The following is a 26,795-nucleotide window of genomic DNA, read 5'->3' on the forward strand; positions in this document are numbered from 1 at the left end:
TGGCACTTAAAATAAATCACATTTGTGAATTATGTCATTTATTTGGATTATTTTACAATCTATTTGAAGAAAAACTATTTGTTTTTGCCTTTATTATGCAAATTTATTTTACAAGTCATTGGAAATCTGTTTTGAGTGTTCAATAAATCTTTTAACACTAATGTATCATAAACTTGAGATGCGAGCAGTGTAGTACGAACGTGATAATTGGCCTTAATTCTACTTGTGAAAATAAACACTCTATGCCAACATCAAAACACTCTTTTGTGTGAATTTGGATAAACTATCAAGTGTCCTGAAAGTTTCTAAGATACAGATGTAACACTTGATCCTTGTGCTTCACAACAGAACAAATCCACGAAGTTTGTGAACCATCAGTTATGGTCCCCACAAAAATCAGTTATCGTCTGCACATATCGATGTTGTGATATCAATACGAACCTGTTTCATCTTAGGTTCGTCCAAGATTGAGATTGCTTCTACCACGACATCGTAATGACCTCTCTCACTACCAAATGATGTGCCCCCTGTAGATCTTGAACATTCAGCATCATTGTTTATCTCATGTGCTCTAACGAAATTGTGAAGAACCATTGTAGCAACAATGATCAAGTTTTGAGTGTGCATCTTAAGGGGTGGCATATGTCTCAAAATTTTCCATTTATTCTTCCAAACTCCAAAAGTTCGTTCTATGACCGAACAGAGTGATGAATGGAGATAATTAAACCTCTCCTCTGGACAATGCAGCACTTCAGAAGGCAGAAATTCTCCAATGTGGTACCTCTCCCCCTTATATGGTGCAAGGAACCCTTTCCTTATAGGGTATCCTGAATCAACCAAATAATACTTTCCTGCAAATGAACACGTTTATTACATTAGTATTTTCACTACATTAATACATACTTTAATACTGTAATTAAACTGAATATTTACAAACCAACTGGAGCTTTTGGAAAGTTGTAACTCTCATTATTAAGGCAGCTTAAAAAAATACTTGTGTCATGTGCTGATCCTTCCCATCCAACACATGCGAATGTGAACTTCATGTTAAAGTCACATGCGCACATGCAATTTGTTGTGGTGGTCCCCTTCCTGCCATAGTATGGGAGCTGCTTATCAATTATTAATGTGGTAAGTGGTTATTAGTAAGTAAAAATGTGATGTAAGTGATGGACCTAGATGCAAACCAATAAAAGTTTACTCCCACAACAATTTGTAAAAATGTTACAGAAAATTTTGTGGCCAGAGTAGTACTTCTAAAAGAATCAATGATAATATTAAGGAGGGCAAAGTGTGACTTTATAGAACAAAATTGCTAAAATTGGTGACTATATATATTAATTAAAAAAAAATAGGGGGGGCCATTGCCCCCCAAGTCCAAGTTTCCCTCCTTGCTAACTACCTAGTTTAAGGGCGGTTGGGATTGCTTCCCTAGTACACATTGCCTCAGTTGACCTAACAAGACGACTAGCTAGCAAGTCTACTATTAGGTCTTAGATCAATTCACACTAAAGCTATCTCCCCATGCTCTACAAATACCCCTTCACTCAATAGAATAAGGTATTCCTAGCAATCCCCTTATTCAATGTATATATATATATTTTTTTTTCATTTTCACTTCTCATTTTCTCCACTGGTTTTTAGACTTAAATTTTCTCATGAGCTGTGCTGCTCTTCCTCTTTTAAGCCAAGAACCAAAAATATTAATCTTCTAGTGGACTAAGACCTGATTCTCAAGAATCTCAGCTCCCAATCAAAAATAAATAAACAAATTAATTTATTTCATGTAAAAATTAAACTAAAATTATATATACATAAGATTTAGGATAAATGGTGTATACTTCGTCAAGGCTTGAAGCCCAATACCCATATTCAACCATGAGCAACATAGGCCATCTTCAAATAATGGAATCAGACCCACTGAGTTGACACTCAATTTTTCTTACCCATGGCCCAAGTCCATGGCCAATTCTAAGTCTTCAACAAGGGAAGTAGTGGTCTAGCAAGTAAGAGAGTAATTTTTAATTAATTGCTAACATGTTAGCCATCCCCTTAGTCCGTGTATTAGCTTGGAGCACATTAACGGATTGGCTCAAGTCTATTCATACATAACTTTTCGTATTTGTGGGGCCCAAATGATTTATGAGCCGGGCCCATTTACCCGTGAGGAGGCCAGAGGCCCAAGCCGAGGAAGGCTATGGCCCAGGCTCGGCAGGATAGCCCTGGGATTCAGCCGAGGACAGTTCAGTCCTCGGCAGACCCAAAGTCCCACCAGAAAGAGGGGTAAAAACGGTATAGAACTAAACTTGAAAGAAAATCTAAAATATCCAGGGAAAGCTACCCTTACTGCCATTCAATACTCTGCACCTGACAGAGCCGTATTCCTCAGCTTTTACAACCACCCCCAACGACTTTGGGTATGGGCTGATGGGACAAGTATCCATCTTGGAAAGGTTGACTCTATACGTGGACGAAAGACAGTGAACACAGGTGAGTATAAAAGGAAAAAGGAGTAATCTAGAACAGGGGCTGGGAAAAATGGCCAAAAACCAGAGCCTCCCAGCCCACCTCCAGGAGAAAGATTCCAGGGGTGAAGAAAACTTAACCACGCATGAACACCATGAAAAACCTACCACCTGGTGACTAAGGCCTAGCCTTTCAAACCCACGCTTTACAAATGATATTGTTTGGGCCTTTTTACGCGCGAACCCAACACTGCTACGGTTCGTTATGAATCGTGTCCTTACAATTGGCGCTGTCTGTGGGGAAGGCTTGTGTGTTGGCATAGGCGGTGGGTCGAGAGAGTTCCCTTGTCATTTCTGACAACTGGTTATAGAGTTTTAGGGTAAAGTTCCGCTAGGGGCTATGCTTCTTGGCTAGGGGCTACGCTTGGTAGCGTTAATTGCACGGATAATTCTAGGGGCTAGGCCGAGGAGCTAACTCCCCTAAAGCCAAGGTCCAGCGCCAAAGGAAACCAGGTTTTGGACAGAACCAAGGCATTGCATAGTCCTCGGACTCAAGCCTATGGGGAAACCAACTACCTGGATGAGGAAAACTAGGTTTTGGACAGAACCAAGGCATTGCATAGTCCTCGGACTCAAGCCTATGGGGAAACCAACTACTTGGATGAGAAAACTAGATTTTGGACAGAACCAAGGCATTGCATAGTCCTCGGACTCAAGCCTATGGGGAAACCAACTACTTGGATGAGGAAAACTAGGTTTTGGACAGAACCAAGGCATTGCATAGTCCTCGGACTCAAGCCTATGGGGAAACCAACTACTTAGATGAGAAAACTAGGTTTTGGACAGAACCAAGGCATTGCATAGTCCTCGGACTCAAGCCTATGGGAAAACCAACTACCTGGATGAGGAAAACTAGGTTTTGGACAGAACCAAGGCATTGCATAGTCCTCGGACTCAAGCCTATGGGAAAACCAACTACCTGGATCAGGAAAACTAGGTTTTGGACAGAACCAAGGCATTGCATGGTCCTCGGACTCAAGCCTATGGGAAAACCAACTACCTGGATGAGGAAAACTAGGTTTTGGACAGAACCAAGGCGTTGCATGGTCCTTGGACTCAAGCCTATGGGAAAACCAACTACCTGGATGAGGAAAACTAGGTTTTGGACAGAACCAAGGTATTGCATAGTCCTCGGACTCAGGCCTATGGGAAAGCCAACTACCTGGATGAGAAAAACTAGGTTTTGGACAGAACCAAGGCATTGCATGGTCCTCGGACTCAAGCCTATGGGGAAACCAACTACCTGGGCAGCCAATTTCTTGGATGAGAAGAAGATTGAGTTTTTGTAAGGTTGGCTACTTAATAACAATTCTAGGTTGCTCAGTCCTCGGCTAAAAGACTGTAAAAGGTTAATGCCAATAGGAGTGTTAAGAAAATGTTGAAACGCGTCACTATTTAGTAGCCTAGGGGGCTGTTCATTTTGCGGGTGATATGTCCTCGGATGGTTACTTCCTACACTGCATCGTGCATTGAGCTACCATCTCGGCCAATTTTGGGGTAAGTATTATTTTTTACAGGTCGGCATTGTTGTGCCAAACAACTCTATTAAGGTTATGGTGATATCTTTTTCTTAGCAAGCATTTTGGCCTTAAGTGTCATTGATTCAAATGCTATATTACTATGCTGAACAGCACTTATCAATACATAATAGCCCCAAGTATTGTACTCTAAGGTCGGCGGTATGGTGCCAGACCGATTCAGTAGACCCATCATAATGTCCTTTCTTTTCCTGCCTAATGGGAGTTTCAGCCCTAAGTATCTTTTGTTTGATTCAATATTATTAAGCCGGATTGTTTTTATAAACGCAGAGCGAGATCTTTCTATTAACTGGGACTTTGTTCCTAGACGTCAGCCACAGTTTTAAAAAAAAATCTTTTCATTCACAAGATTGTAGGTCTATTCATTACTTTATCATTTCGGAAATATAGAGATAGAGTATGTGAAATAAAGTGATAACAATTTTCATTAATACAAAGATGTAGTACAACGTACAAAGATGGGTTTAAACAAGCCTATACAAAAGATAGATTGCCAAAACAATAAAAACAAAAAAAAACAATACATTAAGTAAACGGTTAGGTCTCTTTTTAAACTCGTCTCCGAAGTCCTTCCAAACTCTGCCTCAGTAGCGCCCATATCGAGAGAAGGACCTTCTTCGGAAGAAGATGGAGGAGATGAATGAAGAAGATGGAGGAGATGAATGAAAAGAAGGAGGAGAAGAAGAGAGAAGAGATGAAAAGAAAGAAAAAGGAGCAAAAGAAGGAGAAGGAAGAGCACCAGGATGGATCTGGTGGTGGAAAGAAGAAGAAAGAGAGGCAAAAGGAGACACTAGTGAACGAAGAGAGGAAGAAGCAGGGGCACTTGGTCCCTGCCTTAGTCTTGACTCCTAGCACACTGGTGTCATGTTAGGTATGCTCATGAGAGAGCGGTTGGTACTGATAATGGGTGTCCTCGACTCAGTCACGTCGGAAGTTTGACGTGACGAGTCCCTACTTCGGATTTTAGCTGAAAGAATGGTGAGGTTGATTTTGAGTCTTTGTCATCCCTGCCCTGACCGAGCCATTACGAGTTTTATTGGTACGTGGCGTTTACGGGAGGGGTATGGCTCTTTCATTACTCGTTGTTATGGTAAAGCGTATCACGATTTAGTGTATAAACTAGTGGGTAAAATAAACTCTAGGGGAGGCCAAGTATTTCAAATCTCAGAAGGATGAGAAGTGACTCTTTACAAAAAACAATAACCTCCTACCTTCCCTCTTATACGGAGGGTGGAGCGGGAGGCATTTAATAGGTTCAGATCTCCAAAGGAATCTGCAAACATAAATATGCCGGTTCCACTTCTCCACCTCATCAAAACAAACCGTCGAATTAAAATAGTCTCGAAAATAGAGGTCATTAAAAGCGCGTTTTGGATAACGAAACGGCAAGAACGCATCAGGAGCAAAATTAAAAGACTGTCTCGTAAATCGGTGCATTTCCTGGGTAGATGGAGAACTGCCAGCATTAGTGAAAGGCCGAATTGAGTGAGCCATAATAAAAGCCCGGTGTTACCAAAACCCCCCTTTCCAACTAAGAAGTTGGATAGCAGGGTTTTGAGGGGCTATTGTGGGGCCCAAATGATTTATGGGCCGGGCCCATTTACCCGTGAGGAGGCCAGAGGTCCAAGCCGAGGAAGGCTATGGCCCAGGTTTGGCAGGATAGCCCTGGGATTCAGCCGAGGACAGTTCAGTCCTCAGCAGACCCAAAGTCCCACCAGAAAGAGGGGTAAAAACGATATAGAACTAAACTTGAAAGAAAATCTAAAATATCCAGGGAAAGCTGCCCTTACTGCCATTCAATACTCTGCACCTGACAGAGCCGTATTCCTCAGCTTTTACAACCACCCCCAACGACTTTGGGTATGGGCTGATGGGACAAGTATCCATCTTGGAAAGGTTGACCCTATACGTGGACGAAAGACAGTGAACGCAGGCGAGTATAAAAGGAAAAAGGAGTAATCTAGAACAGGGGCTGAGAAAAATGGCCAAAAACCAGAGCCTCCCAGCCCACCTCCAGGAGAAAGATTCCAGGGGTGAAGAAAACTTAACCACGCATGAACACCACGAAAAACCCACCACCTGATGACTAAGGCCTAACCTTTCAAACCCACGCTCTACAAATGATATTGTTTGGGTCTTTTTACGCGCGAACCCAACACTGCTACGGTTCGTTACGAATCGTGTCCTTACAGTATTATATTTTATTTTTTTATTTTTCTCATAATATAAGCTGTCATTTATTACATTAAATGCTCCCAACTACCTTTTATCTTTTTTAGAAAGTATCTTTCTCTTTACAGTTTAAACCAAGTATTACTTTCACTTTGATAATTTCCCAACAAAGAAGTAAAACCTACTCAACTACAAGGCTCAAGGAAAGCCCTTTGTCCTATGCAAAGCATTTTGAATCCTTCATATCTATAGATAAACACACCCTCAATAGAAAAAACCATGATTTTCCGGCCAGCCAAAGACGTTTCTATTATTCAAAGCAAATTATACCCATTATAACATATTATATATCGATATATTTTTTATAATTCAATAGTTGGAGGTGAAGAGGTTTGAACTCTAAATGTCTATGTTAAAAAAACCAAGAAGTGTTAGCCAATTAAAAGCTCTTGGCTCATACTATATATCAATATAGATATAAAAATTCCCAAAATTCATCAACCACTTATTGTGCTGCTTTATGCTCAATCTCTCGTAACCAACCACAACCTAATTGGTTTTAAAACCGCTAATACAATTCATAAGTAAAACTCCCAACGAAAATTCTGACCTGTGTGTGGAAATTTCACCATGATTGTCTCCTGTGAATTCGAACCTTGGCAGTAGAGGTATACCGGCTATTGTCACTTACCCTTTGTGCAGTGAAGATAGCGAAACTTCCTCACATCCGTTTCTCTACTGCCTCCTTATTAGAGCAGTGTGGCATGGTTTTGTTCTTCGTATCAGAAGTACGGAAGAAACTCAACCAGATTGAGGTTAATTAATGGCGGGTTAGTTGTGTCTTAGATAATAAAAAGTTGGAACAGGACAATAAGATTTACTTGCAAACCATTTTCACCACCCTCTGGACAATCTGGAATGACAGAACCCAGGCCGTAAGGGAAGTGTCCCAATCCAACTGATGTTTTACTCACATCCCAAACTCTCATGCAGGTACCAAGAAGCTTAAGCTTAAGCTTAAATCAACCCTCTCAGCCAGAGTGTCCAAACCAAGATGGGATGGGGGGGTGGGGGGAATTATCAGGAACTGGCAGCTATAATCAAGATTGATGGGAAGAGAAACAAGAAATTTAGAAGAAGCGGACATGCTTATGAAGCTAAGAACAATGAAGGAACCGGAATGTTTGTATGATGCAATAGTACTGGAGCCTCAACTACTAACATGGCAATTCAGGAAGCATTGGAGGCAAGCTTACAAGATAAGAATTTTAAGCTGTCGACACATCATTGTACTCACTGGCAGCAAGAACATGGAACGGATCAGCAACAAGAAGAGAAGTCCTCACTGGAAAGAGCAAGCATTTCTGACAGACCTCCAATTCCTCCAACTCATCACTGCCGTGTACAAGCAGCAATTTTGTAATGCTGAACTTGATATATTTGCCTTTTGTCATATGTTAATGTGGGTATCGACAAACAATTTTCAAAATGCGTATTCAATTTTGGGTGTTCCATTTATAACCAAAGAGAGAACTATTGTTGCTCAAACGACCTCTTTCAGGAACTTACCATAAATTTAAACCACAACTTAGATTTATACATGAACTTTTTTTATCGGTAAAAAATTATAAATAAACTTTATATACTGATATCCAGAGATAAAATGTCCATATACAGCCAAAAGCATGCCTTGACCTCTGTTGTATATCCTCTTTATTTATTAATTTTTTGTGTAACAAAATGTCCTTCTGTATGTGGAGTTGTGTGAAGAGAAAATGTAAAATTAGCTACTTTAAACTGAACAATGCCTGGCATACAGTTATGAACAGTATTAAAACAGGAAGCTCTTCAGGTTACACGAATTAGAAGCACTACCATGATGAAAATACATGTCATTGCAAAGATCGCAAGCCATGTGAAGCATGATGTCTTAGAACTCTCAGAGAATATCTTCATGGCTCGCACATTGGCACGCCCAGTACTTGCCAAGCTATGCTCAACAGCTTGCTCAGTAGAATCAAGTATCTGCACTCAGCATAATCAAGTTTTGAGACTACTTGATCATCAGTCAACACCAAAAACATGAAACAGAAAAATGTGAAAGCTATTTAACGAGATTAAGAATTCAATCATTATTGTTCAGGGTAAACATAGTAATGATGTGATTACAATAAGATCCTCCCAAGAGAACACCATGTGATTTAAATATGATCCTTCCAAGAGAACGACACCATGGGATGAATAGGCATGTATTCAAGTTTCTATCAAAGGACATAACCAGTGCATGACAATTGTGTTGACAATCCAAGAGAATAAAGAAATTGTGGCGGAGGTGAAAGAGGGATCTGTAATGGCCGATTATGTTTTTGTTGCAGTACAGGGTGGTGCAGTGATGGAAAACCCTGTGGTGACTAGACTCCAAATGAAGGCAATGATATTGAGAATGTACAGACTTCAAAATAGTATCTGATTGCATTTTGTCAAAACCACATTCTTTTTACTTTCTTTTTACAACTATACAAGATAATCCCACTAATCCTGCACCCACCACAGATTGAATCCCAGACCTTGAAAATGAGAAGTATGATTAGGCTACTAGCTTACATCTCCCCCCTCCTCTTTTTTCCCTTTTTAATGCGAACCAGATGTCCACAAAATTTTGTTAATAAAATCCTAGAGAAGAAAGAAAAATAAATGAAGACAACAAAGGTATTTGTTCTTTGATTGGTAAGTCACACACATGTAGTGGATCTTGAACCCATGACTCATCCTCTACTCTACTCTCGTAAGAAGAAAAAGGGTCATTTGAATGTAGCCTTGGCTTATGAATAGCGGTAATGAGCTAGCAGCAATGATGCAGTGAAAGAGGTGTGGGGTTATGGGGGCTGGAAGTTGGCATAAATGAAAAGCAGAACAGTGATGGTGGTAAAACTGATTTTTGTTGAAACTTAAAACAATTTAAAAATTCAACATATTATGTACTGCAAGTCACTATATTTAGTTATTATTTTAAAATAAATTGACTTCTTGGAGCATTCTCAATATTATTATGACATCATTTGTTTCAATGTTAATGTTTTTTGAAAAATGAGTCAATTTCCAAGAAGTATTTTCTAAAAATCTATCTCATTTTCCTATATTTGGTAGCAATCTTAAAATAAGTTGGAGAACTATTTCTTGGTTTCTTTTATTTAGTTTGGCGTGAGATAGAATTGTTTTCTAGAAAATTTTAGCGGAAAATAACCTCTAAAAAATAAGCCATACTTTTTCTATTGACCATAGATAGTTTTCCTTTAACCCATTTCTTATGATCCTACCAAACACTAGAGAACACGAAAAACTATCTTCACATAAGGTTTCCATCGAAATGATTAGAGGTAACTAAGAAGAGTAAAGGTATCCTGATCATACTATCATAGAAATGGTGAGATAACAATAATGGGAAAATAAATCTTTAGAATGCCATATATCCACTTAATTCATGTCAAAAGTGTATAACATGCTCATAGAATTAATACCTCGAAGTTGGAATCAAACACTTCATGACTAGAGTCATTGCTCCCTGATCTCCATGCATAGTGAAGCAGGACAACCAAAACAAAACTAAAACAACAGTAAAATAAAAATGGATATGACTTAGGAGTCAGCACCTAAGCCTGACTTGGAGTCAGCACCAAACAAGAAAACCATTAGGAGTCAGCACTTAGGGTGTGGAACTGGAGTCAGCACCAGAGCACCAAACCAAAGAGAGACCCAAATGCCATTTTTTTCATTCATCAAAATATCAACCATTTCCTCAAGGATTACAATAGGTTGTTTATAAAGGATTATTAAACCTAGCTCTAATTGGCGTAGGAAACCCTAATTGCCTTATTACAAAAATAACCTTGCTTTCAAATTAAAATTTTAATAGTATAATAAACTACTAGGACCTAAAATATAAAAATACAATTGACTTGCAAACATTTATAATACTAATTAAAAATTTTCTTGCATCTCCCGCATCACATAGTCATTGCTCTAAATCAACATGACTTTATACTTTGCAAACAGTGTGATTATAACATAGTACTTGCGAGGAAATGCTCAATTACTTAAAATGTAAGAAAAGGAAATGGTCCAGCATGAAGTTGAATATTGACATGGAAAATTTTTAAGATGCACTAAATGCAACTTCTTTAAACAAGTTATTGGGAGTTGAGATCAGTGAGTGATACTCCAACACTAAACTAAAATAGCTAGTAACTTCACCAAACAAATCGTTGGTAGTTGGGTTTTCAAGATCAGTAGGTAACTCTCACAGTTAACTATGTTAGCTTGACAAGGAGATCAGTACTTTGGAATGATGGAAAATTTTAGTACTTTGGGAACTGCCAAAGAGTCACACCAGGGTGGATCCTTTTCACCTTGTTTTCATTTGCATGGAAAACTAGGTGATATGGCTAGCAGAGAACTGCAGATTAAAGGAATGGAAACCCATTGAGGCATCAAGGAACAACCATCTAATTATCTGTTCCTTTCCTGATAATTTACTAGTAGTTTCAAAACAACAATTTGAACCCAAAGAAAAACATGGTGTCAATCTTAGTGAAAAACTTTAACAAAATAGATCCAAAACTTTTTTTTTAGTATTTGTACCAGAGAGCTGCAGGCTGCAGCAGCTATTCATTCACCTTCTCTAATTAACTATCACCTAAGGCCAAAAAACTCAAGCTATTGTAGTTTAGGCCTGAGTGAGGTGATAATGTGCGCAACACCCAATGGGTGCATGTACAATTTACTGAGAGAGACAGAAAGAGAGAGCATAAGTTGAGGATGAGTCGTGCATTCAAACACTATTCCAAAGGCCAATGAGCTCTAGCACAAATGGCACTTCCTTCTCCAATAAGAATAGTTGAAGGGTGATGTTGTGCATTCATAGCCCACTGGATATGTATATAACATTATAACTTACTAATAACGGGAGAAAGGGAAAACCGAAAACCAATTACAAAAGACCAAGAAAAACAGTTGGGATTAACCCTTAACCATTCAAGAGTGTTAAAGCACAACCAAAATTTTCTATACATAATATATAGAATAAGCAATCTCTTCTGTCTTAAATTTTAGCATATGTAACCTCTATCCAAATAGAGATACCCCTTTATGAAATCCAACTGTTAAGGGCATCATGGATTTAGTGCATGGCAAATCACCAAAATTCAAAACTTAGAACTCCATCGATAATGTTCTGTAACATTTCAAATTCTCCCTTTACAAAGGTATTTTAAGAAACCAAAAAATTTGAGTAAAATGCACTTACAACCTCCGAACTTTGGGGCAGTTGCACTTGCATCCCTGTGTTATTTTAGCCAATCTATTACATAAACTATAGTACTATAGCACATAGGCCCCCTTAACTTTTTTTTTTTTTTTAACCAATTTAGTACATAAACTTTGGTACTATAATAAATAGAATAGACCCTCTAAATTTTTATGTTGTTGTAGTAAGACACCCTCATCTACATCATTTTTGTTAATGACTTGGTGCATAAGAGGTTAAATTTGATTGAAAGAAATTTTTTTAAGGGGATCTAACTAATACAGTATCAAAATTTATATACTAAATTGTCAAAAGAAAAAGTTTTTTTTTTTGGATAAGTATAAGGGTGTAACTGCGACTAACCCAAAGTTCGAGGGGTGTAAGTGCATGTTATTTAAAAACCTTTATAAATATGACTTTTTAAATGGCACAAAATTTTGGAATGTCCCAAAAATGAATAAAAGACTATTAATGTGACTAAGTATGATTTATGAAAGAACACCCTCCCCCTAAACACCCCCACACACCACCCCCCCCCCCAAAAAAAAAAAAAAAAAAAACAGAAAGGAAAAGGCATACTGAAGGAAAGAAGATTCCAGAACAGCAATTACAATCTTTTTTAGGCATGTTAGCAAAACTGCCCACAAGTGAAAAAAAGTGATTACCAGATTATCCACTTTCCTCTAAAAGATGTAGGATTGATTCTTCAAACAATTAACATACTTATGAAACTATGCATTGAACTTACATATTTCAGGTGATACAAGACTTGTTACATAAATATGTGAGTTCTTACTTTTTCAGTGCTTTGCAAGGAATTGCTCATCATCAGACTGCTCTCCTTAAGTTGCCGTGCCAACCCAACCATTTCATCAGTCAAGTCCTCTTGAAGCATTCTGTGACAAGAGAAATTCAGAAAAGATTTAGAACCACACAATAGGTAGAACAGTGATTGGAAACAAAATTACACCTATTAATGCTAACTGATATTGTTGGACCTGATTGTTTGCGATTGATGCTATTAAAAAGATTTGATTTAATTTGATTTTTTTATCCTTTTATTTTTTAAAAGTAATATTTATAGCATGGTTTTGAAACTTGGACCATTCAAAGAACCCTAAAAGAGAGAGGTTTAAGGTTTTTGAGGTCGAACCAAGATCAAATTGAGGTCAAACTGTGATGATGTCATTATTAATTTAATAATTATTTAAAAGATAAATAAATATATTAAATTAGTAAAAATAGAAAATTAACTAAAATAGTCCAAATAAATATAGAGATCTATCTTTCAAATGTATTTTTTACATCATAACTTTCATAAGGCAAATAAGAAATATTAAATCCTAGGTAAACATAAATAGATATTGAGTTTCTCAACCAATCAACCAATGGAGTCAATACCGAATATACATACGAAATTAATATACTCAAAATTTTTGTTAGAGCTCAATATTCTACTCTTTTTATGTATGCCTACGTCTAAATTATCTTAGGCAATGCCCAAAATGAAGAGATACTAAGAAGGTTGTCATCCAATCATACAAAGATCTTATTAAAAACTGCTTAAGAACTTGACTTGGGCATTTGGGCATCCAACACCATCAAAAGTCCTACAGTTCCTCTCTTAGCCAAATTGTCCACAACACAAACAATAGAACTGCTTTCCATATTTTGGAACTCTTGTGACAATAGAATCTTCCTTGCCAATACTATAGCATCTGTGGTACAGTAGCATAACCCTTAATACCCCAAATAAAGAATAAATTACCAAATATCTTGAGCCACTGAACAAAGAAGTAGAAAATTCTCAATTGACTCCCTGCTATTCTCGCACATACAAGACCAATCAACAACCACAATGCTTCGTTTTTAAAGGTTATCCACCTTCAAAATATTACCCATTGTTGCTGTCCAAACAATAAAAGCAATCTTCCTAGGTACCTTAGTGTGCCAAATGCACCTCCATGCAAAATATAATCCCATTAATTTTCTCAGAACATCATGATTAAAGCTAACTTCAAACTTTACATTTTTAGTTGAAATCTAGGATAATTGATACTCTCGTTGACTAGACAAAAACTTTGAATACAATACGTCAAACAGATACTCTATGGGTGCTAATTCTCAATCTTGAAAGGACTGAGTGAATTAAGGAGTCCTTATCCATTGCCAATCTAAACAGGTAAAGAAAAAAAGCTCTTTGAAAGGACACAAAGGTCAAATCAAAAGATGAACTTGGGAGCCAACTCCAACACCAAACTAAATATATTTAGAAAATTTGTTCAACCCTGCTCTAATACTTCTTCCATGGGCAAATTCCATGTGATCCCCCAACCACCTCTGTTGTCGAGCACCCTAGGTTTATCCATATTTCACATAAATGACACATGTCTCCAAAGATGCTCCTTCTCAACTCCAAACCTCCACAATTAAACCAGATGTATGGATTAGATTGATCTTTTTTTCTTTCAAAAACTTTTAAAAGACAATTGCAGCTCTTGTAGTGGTAAAGTAATTTAGTTTGCCACAGTTCCCTCGCACTATTACTTAAAAAATCTAAAGTGAAGTGAGCACTAAAACCCAACTAGCATACGGTATTTGAGTCAACAACAACATTTTTAAGCGCATAAATTTATCCAATCATGTTCATAGTCTGTGTTGTGCAAAAAGAACCTTTGATCCATTTTAGACAACGCATATACTGGAACCAAGGTAGTCAAAGGGAAAATTCACCCTCGATGCACTAGATGCCTAGATTGCACAAATAGTGAGGCACCAAAAAAGGTGTGCTTTTGAATGCAGCGAGGTGCCAATAATATGCAGGATATTAAAGTTATACACATTCACAAACCTATCATTGTTAACATCATCAAATATTAGTTCATAAAAAATAAAATATTAAAAATTAAAATTTTTGATCCAACTTTTTCTTCTTTCTTATAAGTAATTGATTTTCTTTACAAAGAAAGAGAAAGAGAAAAAGAAAATTTTAAATAAAATCATAGAGAAATGAATAAAAGAAAGGAAGCAGACTTAACCTTAAAAGATTGACTTGAGACAACTAACATACAGTGACAGATATAAAAGGTACAACAATGTCTTTCTTAATGCTTATATTTTGACTTGGGTCTATGGTCTTCATTTTGCTGGCACTATATTGACAAGTTTTATTAATTGTGTATAGTCATTTCAGGAAGGTCAAGATTTATTGAATTGAAAAACCTTATTCTACTGGTATTGGAATAAGTAAATTGGTGGTCAATATGCTAAATTAAAGACAAAATCCGTTAATTTGATGATACGCACATTCCAGGCAGCTCTCACTTTGGCCAAGACGCTCACTAGGCAAAAAACATGCACCTAATTAAAGTCTCCTTGACTGAAAGGTCCAAATTCAGAATAAGGTGCCTTGCCTTGCCCAAACACCTAGGCAAGATCATATTGCCATTGACCTCACTGACATAAACATCGCTTTTGTGGACTCTGCCCCAGAAAAACCAGGACCAGGAAATGACCTTTTATGTTTTGAGTTCATTATTGCATAACAACAGTAATTTAAAAATTTACCTGTGCTTTTCAATGTGTGCTTGTGCTGCAGCATCCAGTTTGACAGGTGCAGATGAATCAGCCTCAGTAGTGTCATGAATTCTATCTTCACTATTTGATGCAGGCCTGATCAATAAACCAAACTGGTTAGAGTTGACAAACCACAACATAGAAAAGAGCCAACGAGCTAACCAAATCATGATAATTCCAATTCACATACACAAATCTTCTTCTCAGTCTAGGAGTAGGAAGAATGTGATTTTCTCCTGTTTTAGTAGGGCTTTCCTTTACAGCGGTCTCTTCCAAGGGCTCCTGGGATACTTGGGTATCAGGTGTAGTCTGAAAATGGGAAAAGTATAAGGATCAAGAAACTCTATTCTAACATGTGAATTTAACTTAGGAACATAGAAACAAGGTAATGTCATAAAATTAAAATTATATGGGGAGTCACAGCAAAACTGTGACAAATCACTGCATCAGACAAGTGCCAAATAAATATTACTTTCGTTATCCAAGTGTAGTCAACCAAGAACAACATTTTGTGAGGTTTATAACAACTCAAGAAGAAAAAGAAAGAAACAAAAATAGCGAGACAGAGACAGACAAATCAACAACCTTTACCTCTACAATACTTGTATTAAATAGAACTAATCAAAGCCATGATTTCGCACCAGTGAAAAGAAATGAATAGCAATACAAGAGACTCATTTCAAGGCCCAGTAGGTTTGAATTGAAAACTTAAACCTGTTATTCACATATATAAATCAATTATGATGTTTGGATTGGAACACCCAATTTCTTTAAATTTTAATTCCAGTGAAAAGAAATGAATAGCAATACAAGAGACTCATTTCAAGGCCCATTAGGTTTGAATTGAAAATTTAAACCTGTTATTCACATATATGAATCAATTATGATGTTTGGATTGAAACACCCATTTTCTTTAAATTTTAATTCATTACAATAAATTCAAGATAAAAGCAGTATAGGATTTACAGGCTATTCGATGCCCATTCCCCTCTCTGTTTAGTCTTCCCATATATCACTTAACCACCCCCTGCCAACCCTTTTTAAAAAAGAAAAAAAAGTATTCCTGCCACTTTCATCACTACAGACAAACTCTGTACGGGTTTTACTCACCAAAATCATTCCAGCTACCCTCCCAATTAATAATGAAATCGCCACGTGAGTTTGAGGCATCTTTAACTCTTGAAGGAAAAATCTACTTCTTTATTATACAAATCTAATCTTTTGTTAGCATAATTAGTTTTGTCATAAGCAAAGCTTCTTCAACTCATAACAAAAACATATATCTAAAAATTACGAATTTAACAGTACTCTCCTTAAATGACCAAAATCTTAAGTACCTATGTAAACCAACATATAATCCTGCTTATAATGTACACGCACCAATGGGGCAGCTAATTTGGAAGCAATTGCTTCAATCTTCTCTGAATAATCATTGACCACTGCCTTTGAAACCCTGTACGAACATGTTCAAGAGATGTTTAGACGAATAAGAATGCAATCCTAACAACCATAATAGCACCAGTAGAACACCTGAATCAGCAACCCAAAACAACGAGTGAAGATAACTATCATTTCAAAGTCAGCCAATTGCAAAAATGGTTCTTGTCAAACATGTTTTCATTGGATCTAAAAAATAACAATGAAGAATGAACTCTTTTGATAAATGAAGAATTAACTAACTATTATGTAACAGAATACAAGTAACCCTAGAAAAAAAAGTGTTAAATCGTGCATAAGTAGCACTTTCTATTAAAGAAATCATTGTAGTATGCAATAAGTATCTTTTCAAAGCTAATTCAGTCAAAGATTTCTTGTTGGAATTATAATGAGCAACCATCAGCATTAACTCCATTTAAAATATGAAAAGAAGGGGGAAAAAATCAACTATGAGTCCAAGATTAATTACTTATGTCGCAGCAGGGGGAAAAAGGTGACTGAATATATATATATATACACACTAAATCTCTCCCAAACCTCAAAAACCTTAATGAAACATCTCAAATGACAATTTAAAAGCAAGTTTAGACTTCTTTAGAGGCTTAGGATTGGAAAATTTTTCTCTTTCATTCCTAGAACTACCTTCTGATCTAATTACCATAAGCAACTAAGCACCTAACGTCCTAAAAAAAAGAAAAAAAAAAGACCTACAACCTAAAGATTTTTTAGTTATCCCTTGTCATTACCTTCAAAAAATGAAGCTAGGGAATATCTAAAAATTCACTATAGAAATACAATATTCTAAAAAAAATGAAAGGAAAATAATATTTGTTCTATGTGGCTTGTATTATCTTAAAATTCACCATACACAGGCGCATTTCTACCACAAGGAGACATGTTTATTTTGAGTGCACAACTCGATACCTAGCCTGTTTGGTATTGGGCTCTTTCCTTTGCAACAAAAACCAATAAATTTTGATCAGTCAAAGAGGGACTTTTTCTATTTGTAAGTAACACATGCACCCTATGGATTTTGAACCCACAACCTCACCCTCCACCTTGCAACTTGCACTTACAAGTGAAAGAGGTGCCAATTAATCTAGAGCTCACTGGCAATCAGTCCAACACGGATTTTTTCAATGATTCATGACTTTAAAAATCACAACGAAAACTCCTCTAATCCATTACCTATTTTCAAATCCCAACTAAAATAGCAAAGGTATTAACTTTAACTCAATAACTATTTGGCAACGTCTTTATCTTTCCGCCCACTCTTTCCAACATCTCAACCTGGAAGGAACTCCAACCCCTAAAATTGTAATGATTAGAAAATCTTGCAACCCAAGTCCCCACACAAACAGGACACTCCTATGTAAGCCTTTTTTTTTTTTTTTTGAAAATTAAAAATAATAGTAAGTTCTAAACACAATCCACTGAATTCATAATTGATGGATGGGAATTTTGAGAAACTCCATGCCGGGCCGCCTTCCATTCAACCGCTAATACCCATACCAATGGTTGGCACTACCAACCTCATCAATGACCTCTAATTAAAAATGTCTCAAGTCACCAATTATCATGTTTAGTATACATGGAAAACCATTTACTTATCAAAAAAAAAAAAAAAAACGTATATACATCAAGAGAGATCGAGAGAGAGAGAATGGTGACCTGGGTAAGCCTTCGGAAGTTCTCTCTTCAGCAAGCTGTTCTAATTGTTCTCGTAATGTAGCAACATACTACAAAATTCACATGCATATATTATACAGAAATTGGTATGTATTTATTTTTTCAGTATAATAATTGCAAAGATATACAATCAGAAGAGAAGAGAAGAGAGATGTTTACATGTACAAGTTTTGCCTGGTTTTTTTGTTGAGGAGCAGCCGCAAGCAACCTCTTTAAGTTCACTTCCGTTTTACTCATTCCCATCACAATCAATATCCTACACACCGTCGTCATTCAATAAACTAAACAAATCCCATTTCAGAAATCAAACCAAACTCGATTTTAATTTTGAGAAAGATGCTGCCATTAAAAAAAAATGATGATCTTCCTGTGTATCGTGTGTGTATTGAGTCCCACGTCAAGTGCGTAAAGAACGGACACGGCAATTTTTGCCTGCCGTGTGCCCGTGTCGTACGCCTGGGACACGGCGGGAGAGGGGAAAAAGAAGAAGCAAAGAATCCTAACCTGAAACGCTGCGTTTTGAGAGCATCCCTTGCACCCAAAATCAGTTTCGATCTCTCATCAGTCTCACTCTGTCTCTCACGCCGATCTCCTCTGCCTCTTCTCCTTCTTCCAAATATGCCCTTACATATTTTACGTTTTTCCCCTTTTGCCCCACTTCCTGGGTGGTTTTTTTTTTTTTTTTTTTTTTTTTTTTTTTTTTTTTTTTTTTTTTTTTAAAAAGAAGGTTCATCATTTTATTTATTTATTTATTTGTCTGTATATATTAAGAGGATTCAGAAATTTAGTTATTGCTTTTTTTTGTGTCAAAAATATCCTAAATTAATTAATCAACAACTTAAAAATGAGGATAAAATAGTAAATTGGTAAAAGAAAGTTAGTTATTTTTTTTTTACTGTCAAAAATACTCCTACATAAAACTTAAAAATGATACTAAAATAGTAAAATAATAAATTCCTACTTTTACGTTGAAATGCATTTAAGAGGATTCAGAAAGTTATTATTGTTTTTTTTTTCTATCAAAAATACTCCTAAATTAATTAATCAACAACTTAAAAATGGGGTTAAAATAGTAAATTGGAAAAAAAAATGTTAGTTATTACTTTTTTTACTGTAAAAAATACTCCTACCTAAAACTTAAAAATGAGACTAAAATAGTAAAATAATAAATTCCTACTTCTACGTTGAAATGCATTCTTATTTCTAATAAACTCCTACTTTTACTTTTACGTTGATTTAAATTTCTACTTCTACTCACTAACTCCCTATAAAATAGGATTACTCTTTTGTGAGTTTTAAAACTCCTCTAATCTACAAAACTCACCTTACATATTCATTTTTTTTTTTTTACTTCATCACGATGTATTTGTTTCTTCTGTCCTCCTTTTTTTTCAAATTTTTTTTTTTAAAAATTTCATTACACCCTTATTTTTTTTATTTGTAATTGGAAAAAGTAGAAATCCCAAATTATAATAAATACAAATTATTAATCTTTACCCAAAAAATAGAAGAGTTTCTGAGCATGCGCGTAAGCACGCGCTCACGCGCATGCTCAGAGGCTAGTTTATATATATATATATATATATATATATGGGAATATTGAGAATGATATTATTAAAGCACTTAAAAGGTTACATCATGAATAAGAGTTTGCTCTAAAAAGCAAGGTGTCTCTTCAATCCATACAATAAATTCAACAATACTACCACTCTAAATTTTCTGTTCTACTTTTCCTGATCCACTCTATACTCTACCAATAAAAACTTGCCACGTATTCACCTAATTAATTAAATACTACCATTAATTAATAATGATAATATTAATAAGTTAATAATGATAATATTTAATTAATTAGGTTAACACGTGGCAAGCTTTTATTGGTGGAGTATAGAGTAGAGCAGGAAAAATGGGACAGAAGATTTGAATTCAATATGAATAGCATGTTTTGCTAACGCGTGACCCAACCTATTCCCTTGTCTTTTAACGCGAGAAAATTCTGCCCTACGGAAGCCTTTGCTGAGATCCAGAATGCCTTGTATAACTACGGAGACCGCAGAAGGAGGAGCAGAGATTCCATTTAGAGCTTGGACCATGATTAAAGAGTCACTTTCCACCACAATGTCCAGGATATTGATATCTTGTGCGAATAGCAACCCTGCCTCAATAGCCTTGGATTCGGTCTCAATGGCACCTAAGGGAGCATCCAAGTTTCTGCACATTGCAGCCTCCACCCTACCCAACTCGTCTCTAACAATCACACCCACACCTGCCTTCCTTGTTGCTTTAGCTACCGCACCATCAACATTTATTTTAAACAAAGATCGTGGTGGTGGGGACCATGTCGTGGCTCTCTGCATGATAGGCTCCAAGTTCGTTTGTACTACAGTAGTAGCACTATATTCCTCCATATAGGTTGCTGCCTAACTTACCAACACATTGCCTGGTCTTCTCTGGGCTCCCAGTCTAACTTCGTTCCTATGATACCACATTGCCCATGCTAGAATGACCACCCGGGCCACCATGTCCACATCTACTTGGTCAACCATAAGCATCTTCCACATCAAATCATAAAAGGAGTTCATAGAGAAAGCTCCACTTGACAACATTATTTTTGAGCATGCCCACACCTCATGTGCCCTTGGACATGAGATGAAGGCGTGACCCATTGTTTCGACCTCCAACCTACATCCATCACAGAGGCTGTCTTGTACCACCTTACGCTTCAGAAGGTTTATCTTGGTAGGAAGTATGTCGCGGCATGCTCGCCATGTGAAGTGTCTAGTCTTGTGTGGGTAAAAAAGTGTGTGAAAATATATATAATTTTAGGAGAATTAGGTTCTTTTTTATTATTAGAAAGAGACAAATTTTATTGAGATGTGGAGCTCTTTGAATAGTAGAGAAGCAGGGTTACCATAGTAGCATTGTTAGCATTTTTCTGCACGTCTTCCTGTTTTTCACTTCAATTTGTTTCTGAACCTGCAGCCGCAAGTTTTATAACTGAAAATTTATAAATTTTGCATTTCTATCATAGATATCACATAAATACTGGGATGTAAGAAAAGCATTAGCACTGGGATGTTCCACTACTGTGGGAAGTACTTGCAACTCTGGCAAGAGTTGTGGTGGATGAAATGGAAGTGAGATAGTGGGTGTAATATGAAAAAAAGAAGATTCATTAGTGCTTGTCTATGGAGTTGAATTTACTAAATTCTGAGGAGTACGCTCCACTGAATTCCCCTTTACCATGTGCCCTAAAGCCTGGTTGTCAGGTTTATGAGCCCCTTTATGATTACCTTAATCTTGTGAGAAGCAAGCCCAGTAGGCCCTGCCCTAAGCTGTCTGGGACAGCCAACCTTCACCAGGCTGCTAGTATTGGGGTCAAAGACTAAGAAGTGAGTTATTTATCAACGAAGCATTGTTCTTATGGCTAGATCCAATGTCCTAGTCCTCGTCAAAATGAAAAAAAAAAAAAAAAAAAAAAAAAAAAAAAAAAAAAAAAATTCAACTTCTTCCTTTCAGAAAGGAACTATTGATACCATTGTTCAAAGTTATGTTTTAGTTCAGTAGATAATATTTTGACTGGTTATCTTGGTAAGATTTTTGTTTTCTCTCTCTTTTCCATCATGGATCATATTCTTTGTTACTAAAACCCATCTCCATGGTGGACTTATGACTAAGAGATGGCAACTTCTCTTTTCTTATGCCAAATACTAGGTGAATTCCTAGAAGAGAAAATTTCTAGAGTATAGGCTTTGATACTATGTAAAGACTAGAGGTTTGTGTATTGAATTATGTGTAAAACTAGTTTACAAAAAAAAGTGTAAAACTATACAAAGGGCTGCCTTTATTAGACAGGCATATGAGTGAGTACAAGTAAATATGAGTATGGTAAAACTAAAGTATAGTTGGCTTGGGCTGGTATTTTAATAGTTTTCATGTACTCTATAGTGATCATCAATTTAAATTCAGTCATGTTTTTCCTAACAATATATCCTCCCCCCATTCCAATAATCTTCTTTCTGTTAATGGAAGAAACATATCTTTCTAGAGTTCATTACACTTATTTACACTTATTGTTCTAAATCAAAAACAGAAACAAAATAGGTGAAAAGTTTTTTGTTTTGTAAGTGATCCATTGCAGTAATAGGTTTATGCCTTAGTTCTAGCATCTAAATTTGCATCCATTAAGTCAGTAGTCAAAGTGCTAGCTTGTCATTGAAGAAGAGCACACATTGTTATGGAAAGTGAGAGATAACTTGAGTTTGTAATTTTTGTTCTACTTGATTAGTTATATGAGATTATATTAATAATTCTACTTCCTTTTGTCCCCCCTGAATTTAGAGTCAAGTTGATGTTCAAATAGAGTCAATTGTCTCCATACAGTTTGCTAATTGTTCATTGCAAAAGATGGATGAAAGAATCAAAATATCCAAAATGTTATTCAATTGCAATCGTAGACACCCGAAAATATGTCACTTGCGAATAGAACTAAAAGTATTGTTATGTCTGCATCCATTTGCTCATGCACCATGGTATGAGAGAGTTTGACAGCAACTGAAAGTTGTTTTAGCAGAAAATCTTCCCATATATAGTCGACCTAAGAAACTCGATCACTGCTTAATTAAAATCTTCCTAAGCTACAATTTAAAAAAAATGTATGATCAATATATGTGTATATCATGAATCATTTACTAAAGTACTAATATGCATAATCCAAACACTATTTGCCTAATTGTTAACTACTTAAGTATTTTCAATGTAGATTCCATTATTGTCTTCTTGACCTTTTCCCATTTGTCTATTGTTTTTTGGCAGTGCTATTTGCTCCTTAATATATAAATATACACCTAATTATGTAGTGCATCATATATAATAATATGCATAATCTAAGCATTATTTGCCTATTTTTCAACTACTTAAGTCTTGTCATTGCAAATTTACTCACGTCCTCTTGACCTTTTCCATTTGTCTGTTGTATTTTGGCAATTCTAATTGTTCCTTAGTTCGTGTCACATTCTCTCTGTCAAGTGAATCAATATATAGAGGCTGTTTGGACAAGAAAATTTCATCACTCAATTTCTGTCACTCATCACTCTAAATACCAAAGCTGTTCAGCACTATCACTCATTTCCCATCACTCAATATTTTTCATACTATTTGTGGGTCCCATACCTGTCACTGGTGCAGTTTTTTTTTTTTTTTTTTTTTTTCTTTAGTACCCAAACTCACTGAACCTAGTGAAAAAAAAGAACAGACCGAACCAGTGAAAAAAAGAAAAAGAAGAAGAAGAAAACCCAGACCAAACAGCCAACCCAGGAGGGAAAAAAAAAAAGAAAAAAAAAGAAGAAGAAGAAGAAGAAACCTAGACCGAACAGCCAACCCAGAAGAAAAAAAAAAAAAAAAAAGAACCGAACAGCCAACCCAGAGAAGAAAGAGAAAAAAAAAAGTAAAAGGTCAAAAGTTGCGGCTAAGTACTGTTTGTGGGTCATCTATGTGTGTTTAATTACAATATTGTCATTGAGTTATGAGTTATGGAAACTGAAAACAGCCAAATGTGTTTTCAGTTTCTATAACTCATAACTCAAAAATCAGAGAATTGAGTGATGGAAACAGAGTTATGGAAACAGAGTTATCGTTTGCCAAACGGATATTGAGTTATGGGTCCCACCATTTTTGAGTTATGAGTTATGGAAACTGAGAATTGAGTTACGGAAACTGTCAATCCAAACAGCCTCTAGTCACTCCTAATTCACTGCATTCAGTACAAGTGAAAATGGACAACAATGCTATCGTACATTTCTTGCATCGACTTTTTTCTTCTAAAATTCCGCCAGTTCCACTTGATGTAGCTACTATCTTATCTAGAAAAGCTTAAAATGCCCTCTAGAGGTTGTGTAGGCGACCTTGAAGAAGTCCTCATCAGTTTGAACACCTTATCACCAACTTATAACAAAAACTTGCTATTGAATAAGTGACCCCAACAAAAGATGGAAGATGTATTAAGGTTATTGTATTGTCTGTCTAGAATTTAAGAGGCCAAGTTACTTTCTAATTAATATTCCCTAAATTTGTTTTGAATGAATATAATTATATCAGTTTAATCATAAATTAGTACCATGAAAGTGACCCTGTAACAAGAAGAGAGAGATATAATAAGATAGTTTTGGTTTCACTTGTCTTGGATCTTAGGAGGCCAAGTTATTTTCTTGTTGATATTAAGCCCCCTCCATATTTTATTTATTGAGGATAACTATGTTAGGAGAATCACTTGAGTTCAGGTTGAAACTTTCCACTCTTATGAATTAAGTTAGACTCTGATAATTCTAAATACCTGATCAAATCCAATATATCTTATTCCCCATTAATTGTCTATTTCCATTCAAAGATATCATAGGATTAAATATAACAAAAGATTCTTCCATGTTTAAAAAAGTTAAAGAGTTAAGACTCCTTCTATCTTTCTGGTGGGGACACAAGGTACAAGCCTCCAATTACACGCACGTATAGGAGAAAAAGCAAAAAGAAGACAGCCCAACCTGTGGCCTTATGGATGGAGCCTATTAGTTATTGGGCTTGAGATTAAGCAAGCCTGATCATTTAATAATTAGGGTTTCTTTATGCATTTTTATTGTTAGCTATTTAAGCATTTTTTATTATTATTGTAAGATAGCTTTTAAGAATTATTAAAAAAAGTGTGTTTTCTTTTCACTAGTGCCGATTCCAGTTTTGCTTGGTGCTGACTCCTAGAGTTTATATTTTATTCTATTGTTAGTGTGGTTGTCCTACGTCAGTTTTGGTATCAAAGCATACTTCCGGTCCATACAACACAACCGTAGACAACCAATTGAAAGCAAAACCATCAAAAGAGTAAGCTAGCCAAATATGACATTTTTGTCCCATGAGATCTTGAACAAGCCCAAACCAGTCCCAATAATCTGTATATACCCCGCAGCCCCACATGAGTTTTTCATCCCCAAGCCAACAGAGAAGCCAGTGATGCCTCCCAAGCCAGTGACCACCATCCGTGCCCACCTTTGCTCACAGAACCCACACCCACAAAAAAAAAAAAAAAAAAAAAATGACCCACGCCGAGACCCATCATCAACCTCAACCCACCACCACTAAGATTGTCAAACTTTATGGTCTTCCCAAAACCATAGTGTCTGATAGGAATGTTCGCTTCATGAGTTATTTTTGGAAGACCTTGTGGCATTTAGTGGGCACTAAATTGAAATTTTCCACGGCATTTCATCTTTAAACTGATGGTCAAATTGAGGTGGTTAATCATAGTCTAGGCAACCTCCTTCTGTGTCTATTGGATGAAGCCAATCGGAATTGGGATTCAATTCTTCCTGTAGCCCAACTTGCATATAATAGCTCTGTCAATAGGTCTATAGGTGCTAGTCCTTTTGAGGTTGTGCATGGATATACACCTAGGAAGCCCTTAGATCTTTTGCCCATGTCCCCACATGTTAGGATTTCTGAGTCTGCTGAGGCATTTGCATGACATATTCATGATTTGCATAATGAGATTCGCAAAAAAATTCAGGCAAGTAATTCTCAATATAAAATTCATGCTGACACTCATCGGCGTCATGCAGAGTTTCAGGTAGGGGATTATGTCATGATTCGGATTCGACCTGAACGGTTTCCCTCTGGGACGTTAAGAAATTGCAGGCTCGTAGTGCCGGACCATTCAAGGTATTGAAACGAATGGGCCCAAATGCATATGTCATTGACCTTCCTCATGATTATGGTATTAGCTCCTCCTTTAATATTAAGGATCTAGTTGCTTATAAAAGCCCCACAGCTATTCCTGATACCCCTTTTGATGAGTCTTTGCCTAATCCTATTGATGCCCTCTATTCCCACCCCTTTACCCTTAAATCTGCCCTATGCACATAAAGAATCTATTGATGCTATTTTAGATGAGCAGATTGTTTCTACTAGGGATGGAGGAGTTCACCGTTTCCTAATTTGGTGGCGAGGGCAACCAGATTCTGATTGCACATGGATTACTTGAGATGAGCTACAGCGACTGGATCCTGACTTGCTAGAGTACTATCAGAGCTCTTCAGATTTCCACTCGACAGGGTCAAGTTCTTCTCACCCGGGAGGAGTTGGTGCGGACACGAGGTACAAGCCCCCAATTACACGCACGTATAGGAGGAAGAGCAAAAAGAAGACGGCCCAACTTGTGGCCTTATGGATGGAGCCTATTAGTTATTGGGCTTGAAATTAAGCAAGCCCAAGCATTTAATAATTAGGGTTTATTTATGCATTTTTATTGTTAGCTATTTAAGAACTTTTTCTGATTATTGTAAGGCAGCTTTTGAGAATTATTAAAAAACGTGTCTTCTTTTCACTGGTGCCGACTCCAATTTTGCTTGGTGCTAACTCCAAGCAGCCTTTAGGTGCTGACTCCTAGGGTTTATCTTTTATTTTATTGTTAGTGTGGTTGTCCTATGTCACTTTCAGTTCCGCCAATATATTCACTTTGGATTTGGCAAAGAAGGTTATTGTTTTCTTCAAACATAAAAAACCGTAGCTTCGAAA

The 26,795-nt window shown here is 36.5% G+C and overlaps 2 protein-coding genes across 2 annotated transcripts; both read right to left on the reverse strand.

Moving 5' to 3' along the window:
- Positions 1 to 7,907: 7,907 nt before the first annotated feature.
- Positions 7,908 to 18,853, reverse strand: LOC115978846. Its single transcript, XM_031100720.1, has 8 exons — positions 18,744 to 18,853; positions 18,399 to 18,495; positions 18,222 to 18,289; positions 16,494 to 16,566; positions 15,304 to 15,422; positions 15,105 to 15,209; positions 12,334 to 12,433; positions 7,908 to 8,260 (listed from the first exon to the last, which is right to left on the reverse strand). Exons 2-8 carry the CDS (start codon positions 18,480 to 18,482, stop codon positions 8,084 to 8,086), a joined length of 726 nt encoding a protein of 241 aa, XP_030956580.1. The 5' UTR covers positions 18,483 to 18,495; positions 18,744 to 18,853; the 3' UTR covers positions 7,908 to 8,083.
- Positions 18,854 to 20,113: 1,260 nt separating this feature from the next.
- On the reverse strand, positions 20,114 to 20,647 carry LOC115979809. The gene has a single exon (XM_031101865.1). It carries the CDS (start codon positions 20,645 to 20,647, stop codon positions 20,114 to 20,116), a length of 534 nt encoding a protein of 177 aa, XP_030957725.1.
- Positions 20,648 to 26,795: the final 6,148 nt, after the last annotated feature.

This window comes from Quercus lobata, chromosome 3, assembly GCF_001633185.2.
Source record: "Quercus lobata isolate SW786 chromosome 3, ValleyOak3.0 Primary Assembly, whole genome shotgun sequence".
Taxonomy (NCBI): domain Eukaryota; kingdom Viridiplantae; phylum Streptophyta; class Magnoliopsida; order Fagales; family Fagaceae; genus Quercus; species Quercus lobata.

Bases quoted from the DNA above. Each gene is read 5' to 3' on its own strand.
- LOC115978846 (XM_031100720.1), bottom strand. From the start codon at position 18,482: ATGGGAATGAGTAAAACGGAAGTGAACTTAAAGAGGTTGCTTGCGGCT. The intron at 18,290-18,398 runs GTAAACATCTCT...TGAATTTTGTAG, and splicing joins ACCAGGCAAAACTTGTACAT to TATGTTGCTACATTACGAGA. The intron at 15,210-15,303 runs GTATGTGAATTG...TTTATTGATCAG, and splicing joins AGACTGAGAAGAAGATTTGT to GCCTGCATCAAATAGTGAAG.
- LOC115979809 (XM_031101865.1), bottom strand. From the start codon at position 20,647: ATGGAGGAATATAGTGCTACTACTGTAGTACAAACGAACTTGGAGCCT.